Source organism: Camelina sativa, chromosome 5 (genome assembly GCF_000633955.1).
Source record: "Camelina sativa cultivar DH55 chromosome 5, Cs, whole genome shotgun sequence".
In the NCBI taxonomy this organism is placed as follows: Eukaryota; Viridiplantae; Streptophyta; class Magnoliopsida; order Brassicales; family Brassicaceae; genus Camelina; species Camelina sativa.
Window position 1 is genome coordinate 15286993 of NC_025689.1, and position 16693 is coordinate 15303685.

The following is a 16693-nucleotide window of genomic DNA, read 5'->3' on the forward strand; positions in this document are numbered from 1 at the left end:
ACTAAGCGGCGACCAAATAACTTCCCAAAAACCCTTAAACTCGTCCTTAGACGCTTATAACACGATTTAGAGATTTAATTGAACCAAACCGAACCAATTCGGTAATTAATCAAACCGGCCGAACCCAGAAATTAGTGGTGTCGATCGATGCCACTAGGGTGTCGATCGACACTCCTTTCAAAATCACAAAATCCGGTTCGCGGATGTTACAACTTTCCCTTAACTAACTAAAATAAGTACAATATGAATATGAAGTTTTGAAAATATATTTGATCTTTTCGATTTTTGATGTCATACTTGTCTACATATACTGCACCAACCTAGCATATCTAGAACTTATCATACTTCTGATATATACTTTGATTTTTACTTATCCAATTTGTTAAATCGATTACAATGATCAAAACGTTCATATAAATTGAGATATAAAATCAAAGATTTACTATATGTGTCATTGCGCTAAAGCAAATTCGAAAGATTGGTTATTCTGATAAATGCGAGAATGCAATAATAGAATATCCCACTAGTCACCATTTCATTCAGAGTTAAAAATATAATACGATCAATTTGATAAAATGTTTTTCCCAAAAGAACTTAATCTACTACTTGGAAATAGAATCTTCTTTACATATCTTGTATACACAACTATAGCAGAAGTATTTTATTTTACATACAAAACAACGAATCAAGAAATAAACACAAAGTCTCTACCACCAAAAAAAAAAGAAACAAACACGAAGTCTAAAAAATGTGGAAAGTAATAGAAATTTGAAAAGTAGAGTAGTCGTCTCTTGCTTTCTCCACCGTCTTCAAAACGAGAGATCTCCCACAGGGCCACAATTCCAAGTTTTGTTCATCCTAAACATGACTACAGTTCTAAACTCGAAGATTCACACAAATTTTGAGTTCTATGTTGCCGATTTACTCGTGAAAAATCCCAAACGCGTAATGCACAAAAGGTGTTCGATTGAATTCCCCAATGCTCAACACTTGGGTCTCTGTTTTTTTTTTTTCTTTTTTTGTCACGTGGCTCTCACGTGATACGTTGTACCTTGCTGTTATATTCGTTGATGTTCCCGCCTCGACGACTCTGTACGTTAACACATTCAGAGAGAGAGAGAGAGAGAGAGAGAGCAAGAAAGCCGCAAGAATCTTGAGAAACCGTTGCTACCATGAAGCTTACTACTTTTCTGAAAGATGCCGAGAGAGTAAAACTCTGGAAAGATGCAAAAGAGCTCTTCGCTAATGGAGATTGCATCAAGGCCTTTGAGATCATCGAAGATATGATCGCAGTTCACAAGGAAGACAAGAACTCGTGGTTTCTTCATCTCGAACAAGGTAATATGTTCATTGATCTAGCGGAAACGATAAAGAACCCGTACGTAGATTTCGTGTACATGTTCGGTTCTGTAGGGTGTTTTTCGGAAAACGTGTTGTTATCACGACCTTGTGCACATGGACTCTACTATTTGGGTGAAGAGCTTGGGTCAGTATCGTATTACAAGAAATGTGTCAAGGTAGCAAAACAGTGTCTATCTGTTGCGTACCCGGACGACTCTGAATCGTCTGATGCTCAAGAGACTTTGCAAGGGCTAAAGGAAGATGTGAAGAAAGACATGGAGAGTTTAGTCAACGATGCAGAGTCAAATATCGCTGATTCAAAGACTGAGAGACTGGTGGGTTCACTAGAAGAAAACTGTGAGTCAGAAGTTTTGGAGTCAAAGAAAAGTGCAGAGCTGGTTAAGAATGAGTTTGAAGGATTGAGGTTGTTTTGGTTAGGTTTGGATGTTAAGGTCAAGAGGGACTTTATGAAAGTGAGCATTGCAAAGCTTATTAGTTTTGTGGAGGGAGTCCATTCCAGAAAGGGACGAGATGCTTTAAAGAAAATTCTTGAATCTGCCAAGGAAGACAGGAAATGGACATTCTGGATGTGCAGAAGTAAATGTTCGAAGAAGTTTTCTACTGCTGAAGAATGTAAGAAACATCTTGAAAAAGAACATGCTGCAGATTTTACACCTTCAGAGGAAATGGATATGGTCAAGAGGATAGGCAAAGAATGGGCTCGTAAGATATCGTTTGGAAGTTGGGAACCTGTGGATACAGTAGCTGCCGTTGAAATGATCAAAAATCAGTTTGGGGAGGTGAAATCGTTTTCATATAAGAATGGATGGTCCAATGAATGGCCTTTAGCTACGGATGAAATGCGCAGTAAGTTACTTAAGGAAATCAAATTTTTCCTTGTGATGTTTTGTGACCTTAAAATTCTCTCATGTAGCATTCGAGACTGGATGAAGCTTTATCCGGTTAGGCATCTTGGAAAACTTAACGTTTCCGAACAGATTCTTGTTGATTCTCACCTGGTGGAAACACCTCAGAGTATTTGTTTTCTGGAATGTCATGAACTCAGTCAAATCCTAAACTTTCTAAAACGCATCAAATGTGAACGGGATGATGGTACAAATATAGTTTGCAGAGCAGTGGACCGTATCTTGGATTCTACTCGAGCTAAAGAAAGTATCGACTTTGACCCGGAGTTTTCACTTCTGCTTTTAGACAGAAGGTTGCTGAAAAGTAGTAATAATGATCCACATGATGATGAAGGGACAATCAATGTTTTCGATCCCAATGTTCACTACGGCAAAGCACATGCTCAGGGAGATGATATCGTATCATGGTTAACTGACTACAATTCAGTAGAGAAGACCTTTCCCAAACCTATCAGGGAACATAATCTTTATATTTGGGTGGCTGTTCTGAGAGCTATTCAGTTCACATGTAGAAATTTGGAAACCAAATATGCAAAGAAACTGAAAGTCTTAGATTATAGTAAAGCTCTTCTTGTCGCCGAAAATTTGTGTAAGGGAGAAAATGAAAGGAGAAGAAATCTTCAGGAAGAAGAGTGGAACAGCTATGCATCTCTTCTATGCAATAGATGCGAAGAGCGTGTCCCCAGAAATTCCCTCGCCACAAATTTTTTTTTGTGTGCGGTGCAAGATGTTCTCCAAGGAGCTTCGGATCTGACACTTGATCTCCCTGATTTTGAAGGTTGCATGAATATTATACGTGAGCATAAAAATCTCAGCGATGATATAGTGGTGAAGTCCTTAAGAATTTTGAAATCAGTGGTCACCTTCAAGGTTCATTCATGGTTTTTTAATTTTTCATTAGCAACATAATGACATGAATTGCTATCTTAAAGTATCTACATGACTTACAGGTTCTCCTAATCGATTCAAGGATTCTGCTGGTTGATAATTCAAGGATTAGTTTGCTGAACGACCTCACCAGACTTTCGATTGTTGACAACCGCACTTACATCGTTCAACTGTTGAAACCGTTCTTACTGGTTAGTTTGAAGCTTCGGCTATATACAGAGAGATTTCGTATTCCGCTTTATTTGGCCTTTGAATTGTTTCTTATATGTCATTATGTCTTTTCTCATCTAGAATGAAATTGTGAATATGGAATCCAAAGCCAAGTCAGATGCTGCAGAAGCAGAACTTTTACTCGAAGAGGAGAAGTCACGGTCAAAGAAGATGAAAAAGAATAGCAAAAAGGTCTTTGAGTTTATAATTTCTCAATTTGCTTTTCTGAATTTTTGGTTATTCGTTTGTAAGAATGAATGGTCTTCATGGTGCAACAGAGAACTTCAACGAGCATGTCTTGTCCCCTTTATAAGACTGTTAAGGAGTAAGTACCTCAAGAGTCTTTTTTGCATGTTATAAATTGTTTTCGGATTTTCTCTGAGGAAAACGTGTTCTTACATGTCTAGTAAGCCTTCTGTCAACCTTGAACCGGAGAGTACATCTCCATCACTAACAGTGAACGAAGATTCTATGGAACCAGGTAATACACTTGCAAGTGAAGGGTGTCGATTGGAAATTTCATCCAACACTGTCGATCAAGAGCAAGGTACTAGAGTTGACCAAATTGAGTAATTTGCATAAGTCTTAATTCTTATTTGAGTTAAACGTGTAAATGATACCAACCGATGAACTATTTGAGTTATATGCATAATTTTTATTTGTTTCATTCACCATCTTCAAGGTATTCGAAACTTGCCTGGAGAAGATTCACAGTCGAAACATTTGGAATCAGCACTTGGAGAAGCTGCAGCCAGATACAATTCAGCTCTTGACATGACGCTGAAGGTGAAGCAGTTACCAACCAAAACAAGATTTAATACCTAGACTCTCATCTTCTGATTTAATCTACTGCATACCTCTGTACTTTGTTACTGTCTTCGAAAAATTCACAAAAGCATGTGGTACTGCAGGCCCTCTTGAACATTAAGATTCTCAAAGAAGATTTGATGCAAGCATTTCAAGACCACCTGGAAGACCAAGATCCTTCTGCGCTACAAAATTTCTTTACTGCTTTTGTGTCAGAGGAGATAAAAAATGAAGGAGTCTACAGTTACCTCTTGAGTGACTTACTTGCTTCCCTAGAAGAAGCTATTTCCATGGTTCGTGTGGAGAAAAGGAGGTTTATTATTATTTTGTTGGTATGCTTAATTGTTATAATAATTTTTTTTCTATTTTGTTCTATATTCAGTCAAGTGGTGCTTCTGAGGTTCTTGTAGCCATCCTTGAGTTTTGGCATTGCTGGAAAAATGCTGAAATCGATAGCTTGGTAACTCGCCTTTTTACATTGGAGGAAAATGAAAGAATGAGTTGTAGAAGCTGCAGAAAGAAACCAAATTATCCAGAGCAAAGTTCTTACGGCATTGTTATTGCTGCAGATTCAACCAGAGACTTGAATGTATGTTTCATTTACTGCCCTCTTTTTTTTTTTTTACTGAGATTGGTACTTCCCCTTATAGGACTGTTTTTTTGTGCTTACATATATGCAGTGTGCTCTTGGGAATATAAAGTTTGTGGATATCCTAAAGGTGATTCGCATGGAATATAAAATGTTATGTGACACTACAACAGGAGGATGCGGAATAACAAACTTTGTTCATCACATTATAAGTAAATGCCCACCTATCTTCACAATCGGTAAGTTTGGAGCGCCATATGATTGTGATCTTATGTACTTATTTCATCATATATTTATGCCTACTTATGATAAAGCAAAGTTGGTGTTTTATGGTTTTGCAACATTAGTGTTAGAATGGAAGAAGAGTGAAACTGGAAAAGAAATATCTGAAACAACAAAGGCTTTGGATTGGGAGATAGATATGAGCAGGATGTACGAAGGCTTAGAACCAAAAACTAAATATCGGCTTGTGTCAATGGTAGTACATCTAAAACTCGATCACAAATGTTTTTGCTATTATTACTCTGTATCTCTCTCTTACAGTCTCACAATATGAGATGTGATGCAGGTTTGTTGTGGTGAAGAAGAAGAATACTTTTGCATAGCTTATGAAAAGAACCGTTGGGTCAATCTCAGACGTGATGCTTTAGCAGGAGAGGTAAGACGAAACAGTTTCCCCCTTGTCTTCCTTGAGTTGACTATATAGTGAATTTAGATTGGCCATAATATTATTGATATATGTGTTTTGATGCCATAGGATGTTGGCAACTGGAAGAGTGTGGTTAGATTCTGTGGAGAAAGAAAGGTTCGGCCAGAAATTCTGTTTTACGAAGTTGTCCGATCAACGGGTCTAACAAGTGTTTCAAAATGAAACCTCATCATCGATGTATAAAAATAGCTACATGATTCAACTCAAAAGAAGTTTTTCAATAATATGATTTGTCTGCATGTACAGAACTCATATGTTTAATTTGACTCTTGAATCTGATGAGGTTATAACAGAGTATTGTTAGATTTATTATAAACATTAGATAAATCTTAAAAAATGGATGGCACCAAAATATAAGAAGGAAGCGAAAACATTATTTCAAAGAAAGAAAAAAAAAGTTTACATTTGTGGATTTAAACTAACTATACTTGGAACATAACCAAAGAGAAACCAATTATAAGGATTTGATTGGTCTAATGTATAATAATAAAATTTTCTGCAATCATTCTCCCCAACAATGTATATACTCTTCTGCTTGTGATCCTTGCTTCTGCCACAAGACACTATCACTTTCTTCTCTTCATCAATGAAGAAGCTCATTTTTAGAAGACTAAGATCGAAGTGAGAGTATAGATCAAATTCAAAGGATTTGCTCCAAGAAAGCGCAGTTTCAGTATCATATCAATCGTATTACTCACCCATATCTCCATCTGTCTCGTATCAAGGTTCAGATGTAACACCGATAGTTGATCTTCTCTAACAACTGATAGAGCTACGGTATTGGAATCAGACATCCGAAGCGGTAAAATAAATGGAAAAGACAAGATTACAAATCTTTCCGTTGCGAAATCAAAACTCAATATTTCGAAGTCTTCCAAAAAACAAGAAAGCCAATAGGTGTTTCCCTTCAAAGACACGCCTCTTCCAATAACGCGTTGTTTACCTTTGAGAGGGATGTTAGGAAGAACCCTCCATGAGTTACATTTAGCACAAAGATTTCCAAAAGGCTTCGACCATCAGCTGGGAACCTCAAGATTTTGTAGCCTTCGTATGAATGTTGATTGTTGTTGTTGTCGTAACCTAGAGCATATCTATCGGACATATCGTAAACACTTCTTGGTTTGAAAGGCTGAATAATGCTCTATGTTGTATTGATCATACGATTGTACAAGTATTTATACACAATTGAGGATCCTATAATCTAGTAAAGATAAACACAAATCATATATTTGACATAATCCCCAAAATATTTAGTCCTATCCTAATACTCCCCCTCAAGATGGTGCGTGTAAGTCTTTAACGCCCATCTTGCCAAGTAGATAACGGAACGTACGATGCGGTAACGCCTTAGTTAGAATGTCAGCCAACTGGTCTTTAGTCCGAACATGAGGTGTAACAAGTGTACCATCCATGACCGCATCCCGAACGAAATGACAATCCACCTCGATGTGCTTTGTACGTTCGTGAAAAACCGGATTCGCGGCAATGTGAATCGCAGCCTCACTATCACAATGCATATACATCGGAGCCGTCTGTGCAATGCCAATGGTTTGAAGTAATTCTCGGATCCACTTCAACTCACTAAGAGTCATGGCCATTGCCCTATACTCTGCCTCTGCTGACGAACGTGAAACAACCTTCTGCTTCTTTGTCTTCCATGAGACAATCGTGTTTCCAAGCTTGACAATGTAGCCGGTAAGAGACCTACGGGTCAAAGGACACTTTGCATAATCTGAATCACAAAAAGCAGTAATCCGAAGATCACTCTGAGACCGTAACAAAATCCCTTGACCAGGCGCCCCTTTCAGATAGCGAACCAAACGTAGAGCCGCCACCCAATGCCTCTGTCGTGGAGCTTTCAAGAACTGTGCTAAGATATGAACAGCATAACTGATCTCAGGTCGAGTAACAGCCAAATAAACCAGGCGTCCAACCAAACGACGATATCGTGATGGCGTGGTGAAGAAAGGACCAGCATCTCTAGCCAAATTATGATTTTCTTCCATAGGTGTAGGTTCTGGGGCAGCACCAAGAAGACCACACTCCTCAATAATGTCAAGCGAATACTTTCTCTGGGACAAGTAGATTCCTTCCTTGCCACGGGAAACTTCAATGCCAAGAAAATAGCGTAAAACACCCAAATCCTTCATCTTAAAACACCTACTCAAGTAAGACTTGAAAGTAGAAATAAGCAGAGGGTTATCACCTCCGACAACCAAATCGTCAACATACACTAAGACAAACAGTGTAGTGCCAGCACGCAGAAGTGTGAACAGAGAATAGTCTTTGTGATTCTGTTTAAAACCAAAATCAAGTAAAGCTTTAGACAGCTTGGAGACCCAACATCGCGGCGATTGACGAAGACCGTATATAGATTTCTTGAGCCGACACACACTGTTAGGATTCGCATGAGACACTCCTGGTGGCAGGGTCATGTAGACCTCTTCGTCCAAATCGCCATGTAAGAAGGCATTTTGGACGTCCATTTGATATAACTCCCAGTTCTTTGTAGCTGCAACCTCAAGAACAATGCGAACTGTTGTCATCTTAACCACCGGAGCAAAGGTTTCTTTGTAATCCACTCCTTCCTTTTGTCGATTGCCGAGAGCCACAAGCCTAGCTTTGTACCGCTCGATTGTGCCATCAGACTGAAACTTGATCTTAAACACCCATTTGCATCCAATGACTTGTTTATCTGGAGGACGATCAGTGACATCCCAAGTGTCTGCATCTTCTAGAGCACCAACCTCAGTTTTAACAGCTCCACGCCATACCTCATGTTTAACAGCCTCCTGAAATGACTTAGGCTCGAGAGTTGCAGTAATAGATGCACCAAAAGCCCGAAGCAATGGAGATAAACGATGACAAGAAAAATAATCAGTCAAAGGATACAGACAAGTACCTGAAGAAGACTCTGATGGAGATGGTGTCGAAGAAGGAAACATGACGTGAGGGTTATCATTAACTACTTGAGCCGCATATGTGATGTATGGTTCTAACAAAACGGATCTCTTCTTTATTTTTTTCCCAACACCAAGAGATTCGGCATTATCAACAACCGGAACAGAGTCACTCGGAGAGTCAACCACCGTGGGAGAAGAAATATGCTCAACCGCGACAGAAACAGGTTGTGCTCCCCCTGAAACTTGACTATCTCCCCCTGAAGCAGGAGAATGAATAGAATCATAAACTGCCGGATGTTGTGAGGATGATTGATCAGGCAGCACATCATGACGAACAACAATAGGAGCAACAACATAAGGATAAACATCCTCATGGAAAACAACATCGCGGGAAACAAACAGCTTCTCTGTTTGCAAATCACACACAAGCCAACCCTTCTTGCCCATCGGATAGCCCAGAAAAACACACTTGGTACTACAAGGATCAAACTTATCCTTTGACCTATCAATCTTGCGAGCATAACAGAGTGTGCCAAAAACACGAAGATTATGATAGTCCGGGGGCGAGCCGTATAAGAGTTCATATGGTGTCTTATTATCGAGGAGAAGAGATGGTGTACGGTTAATCAAGTAAGTGGCTGTCAAGATACTCTCTCCCCAAAAATTCTTTGGTAAATTGCCTTGAAACAAAAGAGCACGAGCCACATTGAGTATGTGGCGATGCTTGCGTTCCACACGCCCATTTTGTTGAGGTGTTTCCACACAGGACGTTTGATGAATAATGCCTTTATCAGCAAAGAACTTGCGCAAGCATAAAAACTCGCCACCATTGTCACTTTGGACAATCTTAACTTGTTTGTTGAATTGTCGTTCAGTAAACATGCAAAATGTTTTCAAAGCATCCGATGCTTCTTTCTTTTCCAAGAGTAAGATTGCCCAAACCGCTCTTGAACAATCATCAACAATCGTAAGAAAATAACGTGCTCCACACGTTGATGGTTCCCGATATGGTCCCCATATATCGCAATGAATTAAAGAGAAATAGTCAACTGCTTTATTGATGCTTGAAGAAAACACGTCTCGAGTTTGTTTAGCTCGTAGACAAACACCGCAAGATTGTTCAAAAGACCCTACACTACTAGGAAAACCTCCAATAGATCCTAAAACAGAAAGCACTCTAGATGACGGATGTCCCATACGATGATGCCATAAGTCCCGAGTCTGCAACTTTCCCATATGCCCAGCATGAACCGCAACAGCACCCTCGTAATGATAAACCCCGTCACGCTCCTTCCCAGCTCCAATCAAAGTCTTCGAATAGAGGTCCTGTATCACAGAAAACTGTTTAGTGAAGAGTACAAAACCAGCAACATCACGAAGCAATTGAGCAACTGAAATAAGTGTGATTGATAAACACGGGGCAAAGAAAACGTTGGACAAAACAAGTCGACCACCAAGATTAAAACTGCCATGTTTTGTTGCCTAGGTGATCTGTCCATTAGGCAAAGCAATGGGACAAGGAGCAATAGTAGTAACCGCAGTGAGTAAGTGTAAATCCCCAGTCATATGATGAGAGGCACCCGAATCAATGATTATATCATGGCGTCTTTCTTTTCCAAAAAGAAGAAGTTTTTCTGTCTTACCTGATGACTTTNGTTGATGGTTCCCGATATGGTCCCCATATATCGCAATGAATTAAAGAGAAATAGTCAACTGCTTTATTGATGCTTGAAGAAAACACATCTCGAGTTTGTTTAGCTCGTAGACAAACACCACAAGATTGTTCAAAAAACCCTACACTACTAGAAAAACCTCCAATAGATCCTAAAATAGAAAGCACTCTAGATGACGGATGTCCCATACGATGATGCCATAAGTCCCGAGTCTGCAACTTTCCCATATGCCCAACATGAACCGCAACAGCACCCTCGTAATGATAAACCCCGTCACGCTCCTTCCCCGCTCCAGTCAAAGTCTTCGAATCGAGGTCCTGTATCACACAAAACTGTTTAGTGAAGAGTACAAAACTAGCAACATCACGAAGCAATTGAGCAACTGAAATAAGTGTGATTGATAAACACGGGGCAAAGAAAACGTTGGACAAAACAAGTCAACCACCAAGATTCAAACTGCCATGTTTTGTTGCCCAGGTGATCTGTCCATTAGGCAAAGCAATGGGACAAGGAGCAATAGTAGTAACCGCAGAGAGTAAGTGTAAATCCCCAGTCATATGATGAGAAGCACCCGAATCAATGATTATATCATGGCGTCTTTCTTTCCCAAAAAGAAGAAGTTTTTCTGTCTTACCTGATGACTTTGCATTAGCAGAGGAACCCTGTTTCTTTACAAACTGTTCCAAAGTAGCCCATTGATCTGTTGTGAAATTTGGTATGCCTGAGGAGTCCACCGATGAAGCGGAATCACCAAGTTGAGTATGAGAAGCACGAAAACCAGAACCACGACCTCCACGACCACGACCTTGGTTCGAAAATCCTCCTCTACCACGACCAAAACCTCCACGACCACCATTGGTTTTATCTTTTTCCCACCATTCAGGAAAACCAATCAGTTGAAAACAATTACTTGCATCATGTCCTGGTTTGCCACAATGTGAACAAACCGTCGATGGCTTAGCAAAACGAGAAGCAGACGCCTGAGCAGAGGAAACAGAAGTGTTCTGTTGTGAGGCAGCCGTCGTTGTTGTGGCAGAAAAACCGACGACGGGAGTCCGATCATCAGTTGTACGCATGGCATTGATGTGTCTTTCTTCTTGAATAACCTGAGAATAAACAGTCTCAAGGTTCAACTCTGTTTGTCGACTCAACAAATTTGATCTTGTCGTTCCAAACCGAGAGTTGTCGAGTCCCATGAGAAACTGATGCACCCGTATCTTCTCTCGCATCTTCTCATACTTCAGCATCGAATCACAGTTTGCAGTTTTGCAACAACATGTGAAACCATGCTCAAAATTTGCCAGATCATCCCACATGATCCGCAGTTTGCTAAAATAAACTTCCACCTCATCACCGTTCTGTTTGCACGCAGCAATGTCAGAATGAAGCTGATGAATTCTCGTGTCGTCACTGACAGAGAATCGTCTTTGTAGGCTTGCCCACATCGTGTTGGCGTTATCAACCAACGAGATAGATTGTCGCAACTTTGGTTCAACGCTACTATAGATCCATCCAATGATCATAGCGTTAACCATGTCCCACTTTTCTTCCTCATCTGGATTATTCGTCGGTCGCGGAAGGGTTCCATTAACAAAACCCAGTTTCCGCTTGGTACGAAGAGAATTCAACATCAACTTCGACCAACGTTCGTAATTGGCTCCATTCAATAAGATTGGAGTCTGCACCTGTCCTGTACTGTCCGCTGGATGAAGAAAGTACGGAGACATGAGAACAGCAGAGACGGTTTNCAGAAGTGTTCTGTTGTGAGGCAGCCGTCGTTGTTGTGGCAGAAAAACCGACGACGGGAGTCCGATCATCAGTTGTACGCATGGCATTGATGTGTCTTTCTTCTTGAATAACCTGAGAATAAACAGTCTCAAGGTTCAACTCTGTTTGTCGACTCAACAAATTTGATCTTGTCGTTCCAAACCGAGAGTTGTCGAGTCCCATGAGAAACTGATGCACCCGTATCTTCTCTCGCATCTTCTCATACTTCAGCATCGAATCACAGTTTGCAGTTTTGCAACAACATGTGAAACCGTTCTCAAAATTTGCCAGATCATCCCACATGATCCGCAGTTTGCTAAAATAAACTTCCACCTCATCACCGTTCTGTTTGCACGCAGCAATGTCAGAATGAAGCTGATGAATTCTCGTGTCGTCACTGACAGAGAATCGTCTTTGTAGGCTTGCCCACATCGTGTTGGCGTTATCAACCAACGAGATAGATTGTCGCAACTTTGGTTCAACGCTACTATAGATCCATCCAATGATCATAGCGTTAACCATGTCCCACTTTTCTTCCTCATCTGGATTATTCGTCGGTCGCGGAAGGGTTCCATTAACAAAACCCAGTTTCCGCTTGGTACGAAGAGAATTCAACATCAACTTCGACCAACGTTCGTAATTGGCTCCATTCAATAAGATTGGAGTCTGCACCTGTCCTGTACTGTCCGCTGGATGAAGAAAGTACGGAGACATGAGAACAGCAGAGACGGTTTTGGGATCAGTCGTAGGACCAGAAGAAGCAGATTCGACTTCACTCATAGTTTGAGAAAAAAAAAAACAAGAGTTACAAAGAAATTTTAAAGGTCCAGATCTTGCTCTGATACCATGAAAGGCTGAATAATGCTCTATGTTGTATTGATCATACGATTGTACAAGTATTTATACACAATTGAGGATCCTATAATCTAGTAAAGATAAACACAAATCATATATNATGCTCAAAATTTGCCAGATCATCCCACATGATCCGCAGTTTGCTAAAATAAACTTCCACCTCATCACCGTTCTGTTTGCACGCAGCAATGTCAGAATGAAGCTGATGAATTCTCGTGTCGTCACTGACAGAGAATCGTCTTTGTAGGCTTGCCCACATCGTGTTGGCGTTATCAACCAACGAGATAGATTGTCGCAACTTTGGTTCAACGCTACTATAGATCCATCCAATGATCATAGCGTTAACCATGTCCCACTTTTCTTCCTCATCTGGATTATTCGTCGGTCGCGGAAGGGTTCCATTAACAAAACCTAGTTTCCGCTTGGTACGAAGAGAATTCAACATCAACTTCGACCAACGTTCGTAATTGGCTCCATTCAATAAGATTGGAGTCTGCACCTGTCCTGTACTGTCCGCTGGATGAAGAAAGTACGGAGACATGAGAACAGCAGAGACGGTTTTGGGATCAGTCGTAGGACCAGAAGAAGCAGATTCGACTTCACTCATAGTTTGAGAAAAAAAAAAACAAGAGTTACAAAGAAATTTTAAAGGTCCAGATCTTGCTCTGATACCATGAAAGGCTGAATAATGCTCTATGTTGTATTGATCATACGATTGTACAAGTATTTATACACAATTGAGGATCCTATAATCTAGTAAAGATAAACACAAATCATATATTTGACATAATCCCCAAAATATTTAGTCCTATCCTAATATGGTTTGATCCATCTGGCTTGACCAGTTCATGGATTCACAACCACGAGCTTAGTCATATTGGACTCTTTCGTGGAACATAACAATAGGCCGTTGCACTGAACAACTTGAGTTATTTCGACTTCCTTTGATGACTAGTTTGGGTTTCTGCTAAGTTTAGTTGGACCAACCGCTACCGCAATGTTGTTGATATTGACGCTCAGCGAATAAACCCTAGAACAACTGAACAAGAGAATCGAATACGGCGGCTTTGCTGCTTTATCTGAGTGCTTCTTGATGAATTCTGGATCTTTGAATAAAGCGTTCCATCGTTTGCATGTAAATTGTAGTCCTCTCAGATATGACGGGGGAACTCTAGAGAGTATCTCCTCTTCCAAATCCCATGGAAGATTGAACCTCACCATTGTTTCTCTCGCTGATCTGTAAGAGAAATAAATTAAAACTTAGGGTTATAAGCTCACGTTTTGCCTCTTCTTATTATATAAGTTAACTGTCTTCCTTTTCCTCTTAGGATTTTCTATTTATATAACTTAAAAAAAAAAAAAAAAACTGTGATAGAAACCCTCAAAGATATAGCTAATTAAGATCAATAAACGAATTAAAAAATTTATGAATGTTTCATTAAAAAAAGAACAAAAAAGTTCTTGAAAATGTTAAATTGGGAGTGTATTGAAAATATAGATTCCGTTTTGGAAACGTTACAATTTTTGCTATTCCAAAATTTTGAAGCATTTTAAAGTTAATAATTTGCAATCATATGAATATTTTTAGTATCTTCTTGATATAAAGAATTTCAATAGTTCCTTATAGGTTTCTTCACTTCTACCAGTTTGACTTAAATTACTAGTATAAGTTAGGAGATTCTAATCTATTTTGTATAGGCAAGGTTGTTTTTGATTGAAGTTGGAACTAATAAAGTTGAGAATAAAAATAATGGTCTAAATCTTTAAACTATATTAGTAAACATGGATATCCAACCCAAATCGGCTGGAAGGATCCATATGTACTATTTATTATATTAGTCCCAAATTTTGTCAAGTCTCTATGTGGGACAATTCTAATACACTTCCCTCACGTTCAAGATCGATATCTGAAGTTAGTGGGACTGGACATCCACGAATATACCGCATAATCGAGACATTGGGTCTTAACTTTGGGCTCTGATACCATATTAGTAAACATATATATCCAATCCAAAACTGTAACATTCATGTTTCCGGAACAAAATTTGGGATATGTTGAATAAACCAAAAGAATGAATTTTAATTATTTTTTAGTTTAATTAAGTTATGGTTTAATCTAATTAAATTTTGGTTCAATATAACTAAACCGAAAGCCCTTTTTGTTAATAAGGAGAAAAAGAGAAAAAGAGAAGAAATGCTCATTCACGTGCTCATTCACGTGCTCATTCACGTGTGAGAAGGAGAGAAGGGTGAGCAAATTTGGTTTTGGTGTTTAAAGCAAAAGAAGCAGAATCGTTAGGGTTTGGGAGGAAACAGTTTCGACATATCAAATCATTGTCAAAAGTAACGAAATTTGGTACAGTTATACCCAAGTCTTTCATAGTCATTATCCTTTTTATAGAAGTGGATTTGGATTTAAACTCCATGAGTTATTGGCAGTTTCGTGGGATACGTTTTCTCAGACGCGAGTTGAGACCATCTGGGATTGTAACTGAGATCGTGGTCTCTTATGGTTTCCGATCGGCACGAGATTTTGGGAAATGCTTTGTGACGTCTAAGGCTAGCGTTTCACCGGAGGGATTTGATAGTTAACGGTTGGTTTCTATTTTAGGGTTTCATCTTTGACACTGTTCTTTTCTGATATTTCTGTCCATTTTGTTTCAAGGTTGCTTTTGGTTGTGTGACTTGTTGTAGAACGTTTCTGGAACTGTTTCAGATGCAAGTAGAGTCTCTCCTGGTTGTATTTGTTGTTAGAATCAGCTTGATAAGGTGAATGCGGGACCATGAGCTTATTTAAGCGATTGGGTTGTATGACTTGTTTTGTTTGTTGATGTGTAGGTGTGGTAAATGTATTATTGGGTGTTCTATTTAATGAATGGTTTGTTATGTCTTATTTGTGGTTGTACACTTGATTTGTTTGTGTGTATAGCTCGTAGATGGGAGAATCGCCTCAATGGTTATTTCTGGTAATACTCATACATCTCATTGTGTTTGTGGTGCAGGTAATGCATGTGTAGCATGAAATCATGGTGATGAGGAGGAGAATGATATATGGTCTCGGTTGTATTATTGGTTAAATTACTTATGTTGGAACCTGGTTTAAAAGCATGCTAGGTTGCTGGTTTATATTAGTTATGATTGGTGTTGTATTTTAATGTATTGGAGTTGGTTTAGTATGTCTTCAGCTGTGTATGTTGGGTTATTGTTGCTTTATTGGTTGGGTTGTAATTAAATATTATGAGATATTTAATTATATTATTATTATTTTTTTTAAATGGGTCGGATTGTTTCAAAAACCAATTGGCCATGAGTGTAGAGATCCATGTACTATTTATATTAGTTCCAAATTTTGCCAAGTCTCCATGTGGGACAATTCTAATAAATTATGTATTGAATTTGTGTTAGTAGTAAAATTATAATGTCATAATATGGTTTTATACTTTTATGTTTAGTGTTTTTTTCTATATATATATAAATATATATACACTAGCATGGTATGCGGATGCCTCGAGCTTAAAACTGGTTGGAATGTGATCCGAAAACATCACTTTGGAGGCACTGTACATGGCCACCAATATATGTCTCACTTTAAAGAAACTAGGTGCTTCCCCACGCAACGCGTGGGTTGCGGTGTAGTTGACACTTTCTTGTTTTTTTGGTCTATTTCTTTTTCTCTTTTGTATTATTTCGTTTTAATTAGGCATATATGAGCTTCGCAGTCACTTGTATTAATACACTATATGTTTATATCATTTCGTTTAGATGTGTACAATTGTTGCGTTTATTTTTTATGAATCATGAGGATGTTGTTTCTTGCTTTTGAAGATCCAATCTTATCATTGACTGATATTGTTCCCAATACATTTATTGTATTTTAGATTTCTGATTAACTGCTTATGTAAACCCTTCATACGTTGATGTTGCAATAATAAGTTATTTTTTAAAAGTAATTATTTTCCGTGTAAGTGATTATGTTTGTATGTCCATGTTTTGGTCTAATATCAATAAGATCGTTTATGTTTTTC

General features: G+C 38.9%; 1 protein-coding gene across 1 annotated transcript; it reads left to right on the forward strand.

Moving 5' to 3' along the window:
- On the forward strand, positions 693-5650 carry LOC104786966. Its single transcript, XM_010512448.2, has 12 exons — positions 693-3137; positions 3218-3346; positions 3447-3557; positions 3644-3690; positions 3773-3912; positions 4048-4151; positions 4277-4465; positions 4555-4761; positions 4853-5000; positions 5109-5239; positions 5330-5419; positions 5519-5650. The coding sequence occupies exons 1-12, from the start codon at positions 1173-1175 to the stop codon at positions 5630-5632; spliced, it is 3375 nt and encodes a 1124-aa protein (XP_010510750.1). The 5' UTR covers positions 693-1172; the 3' UTR covers positions 5633-5650.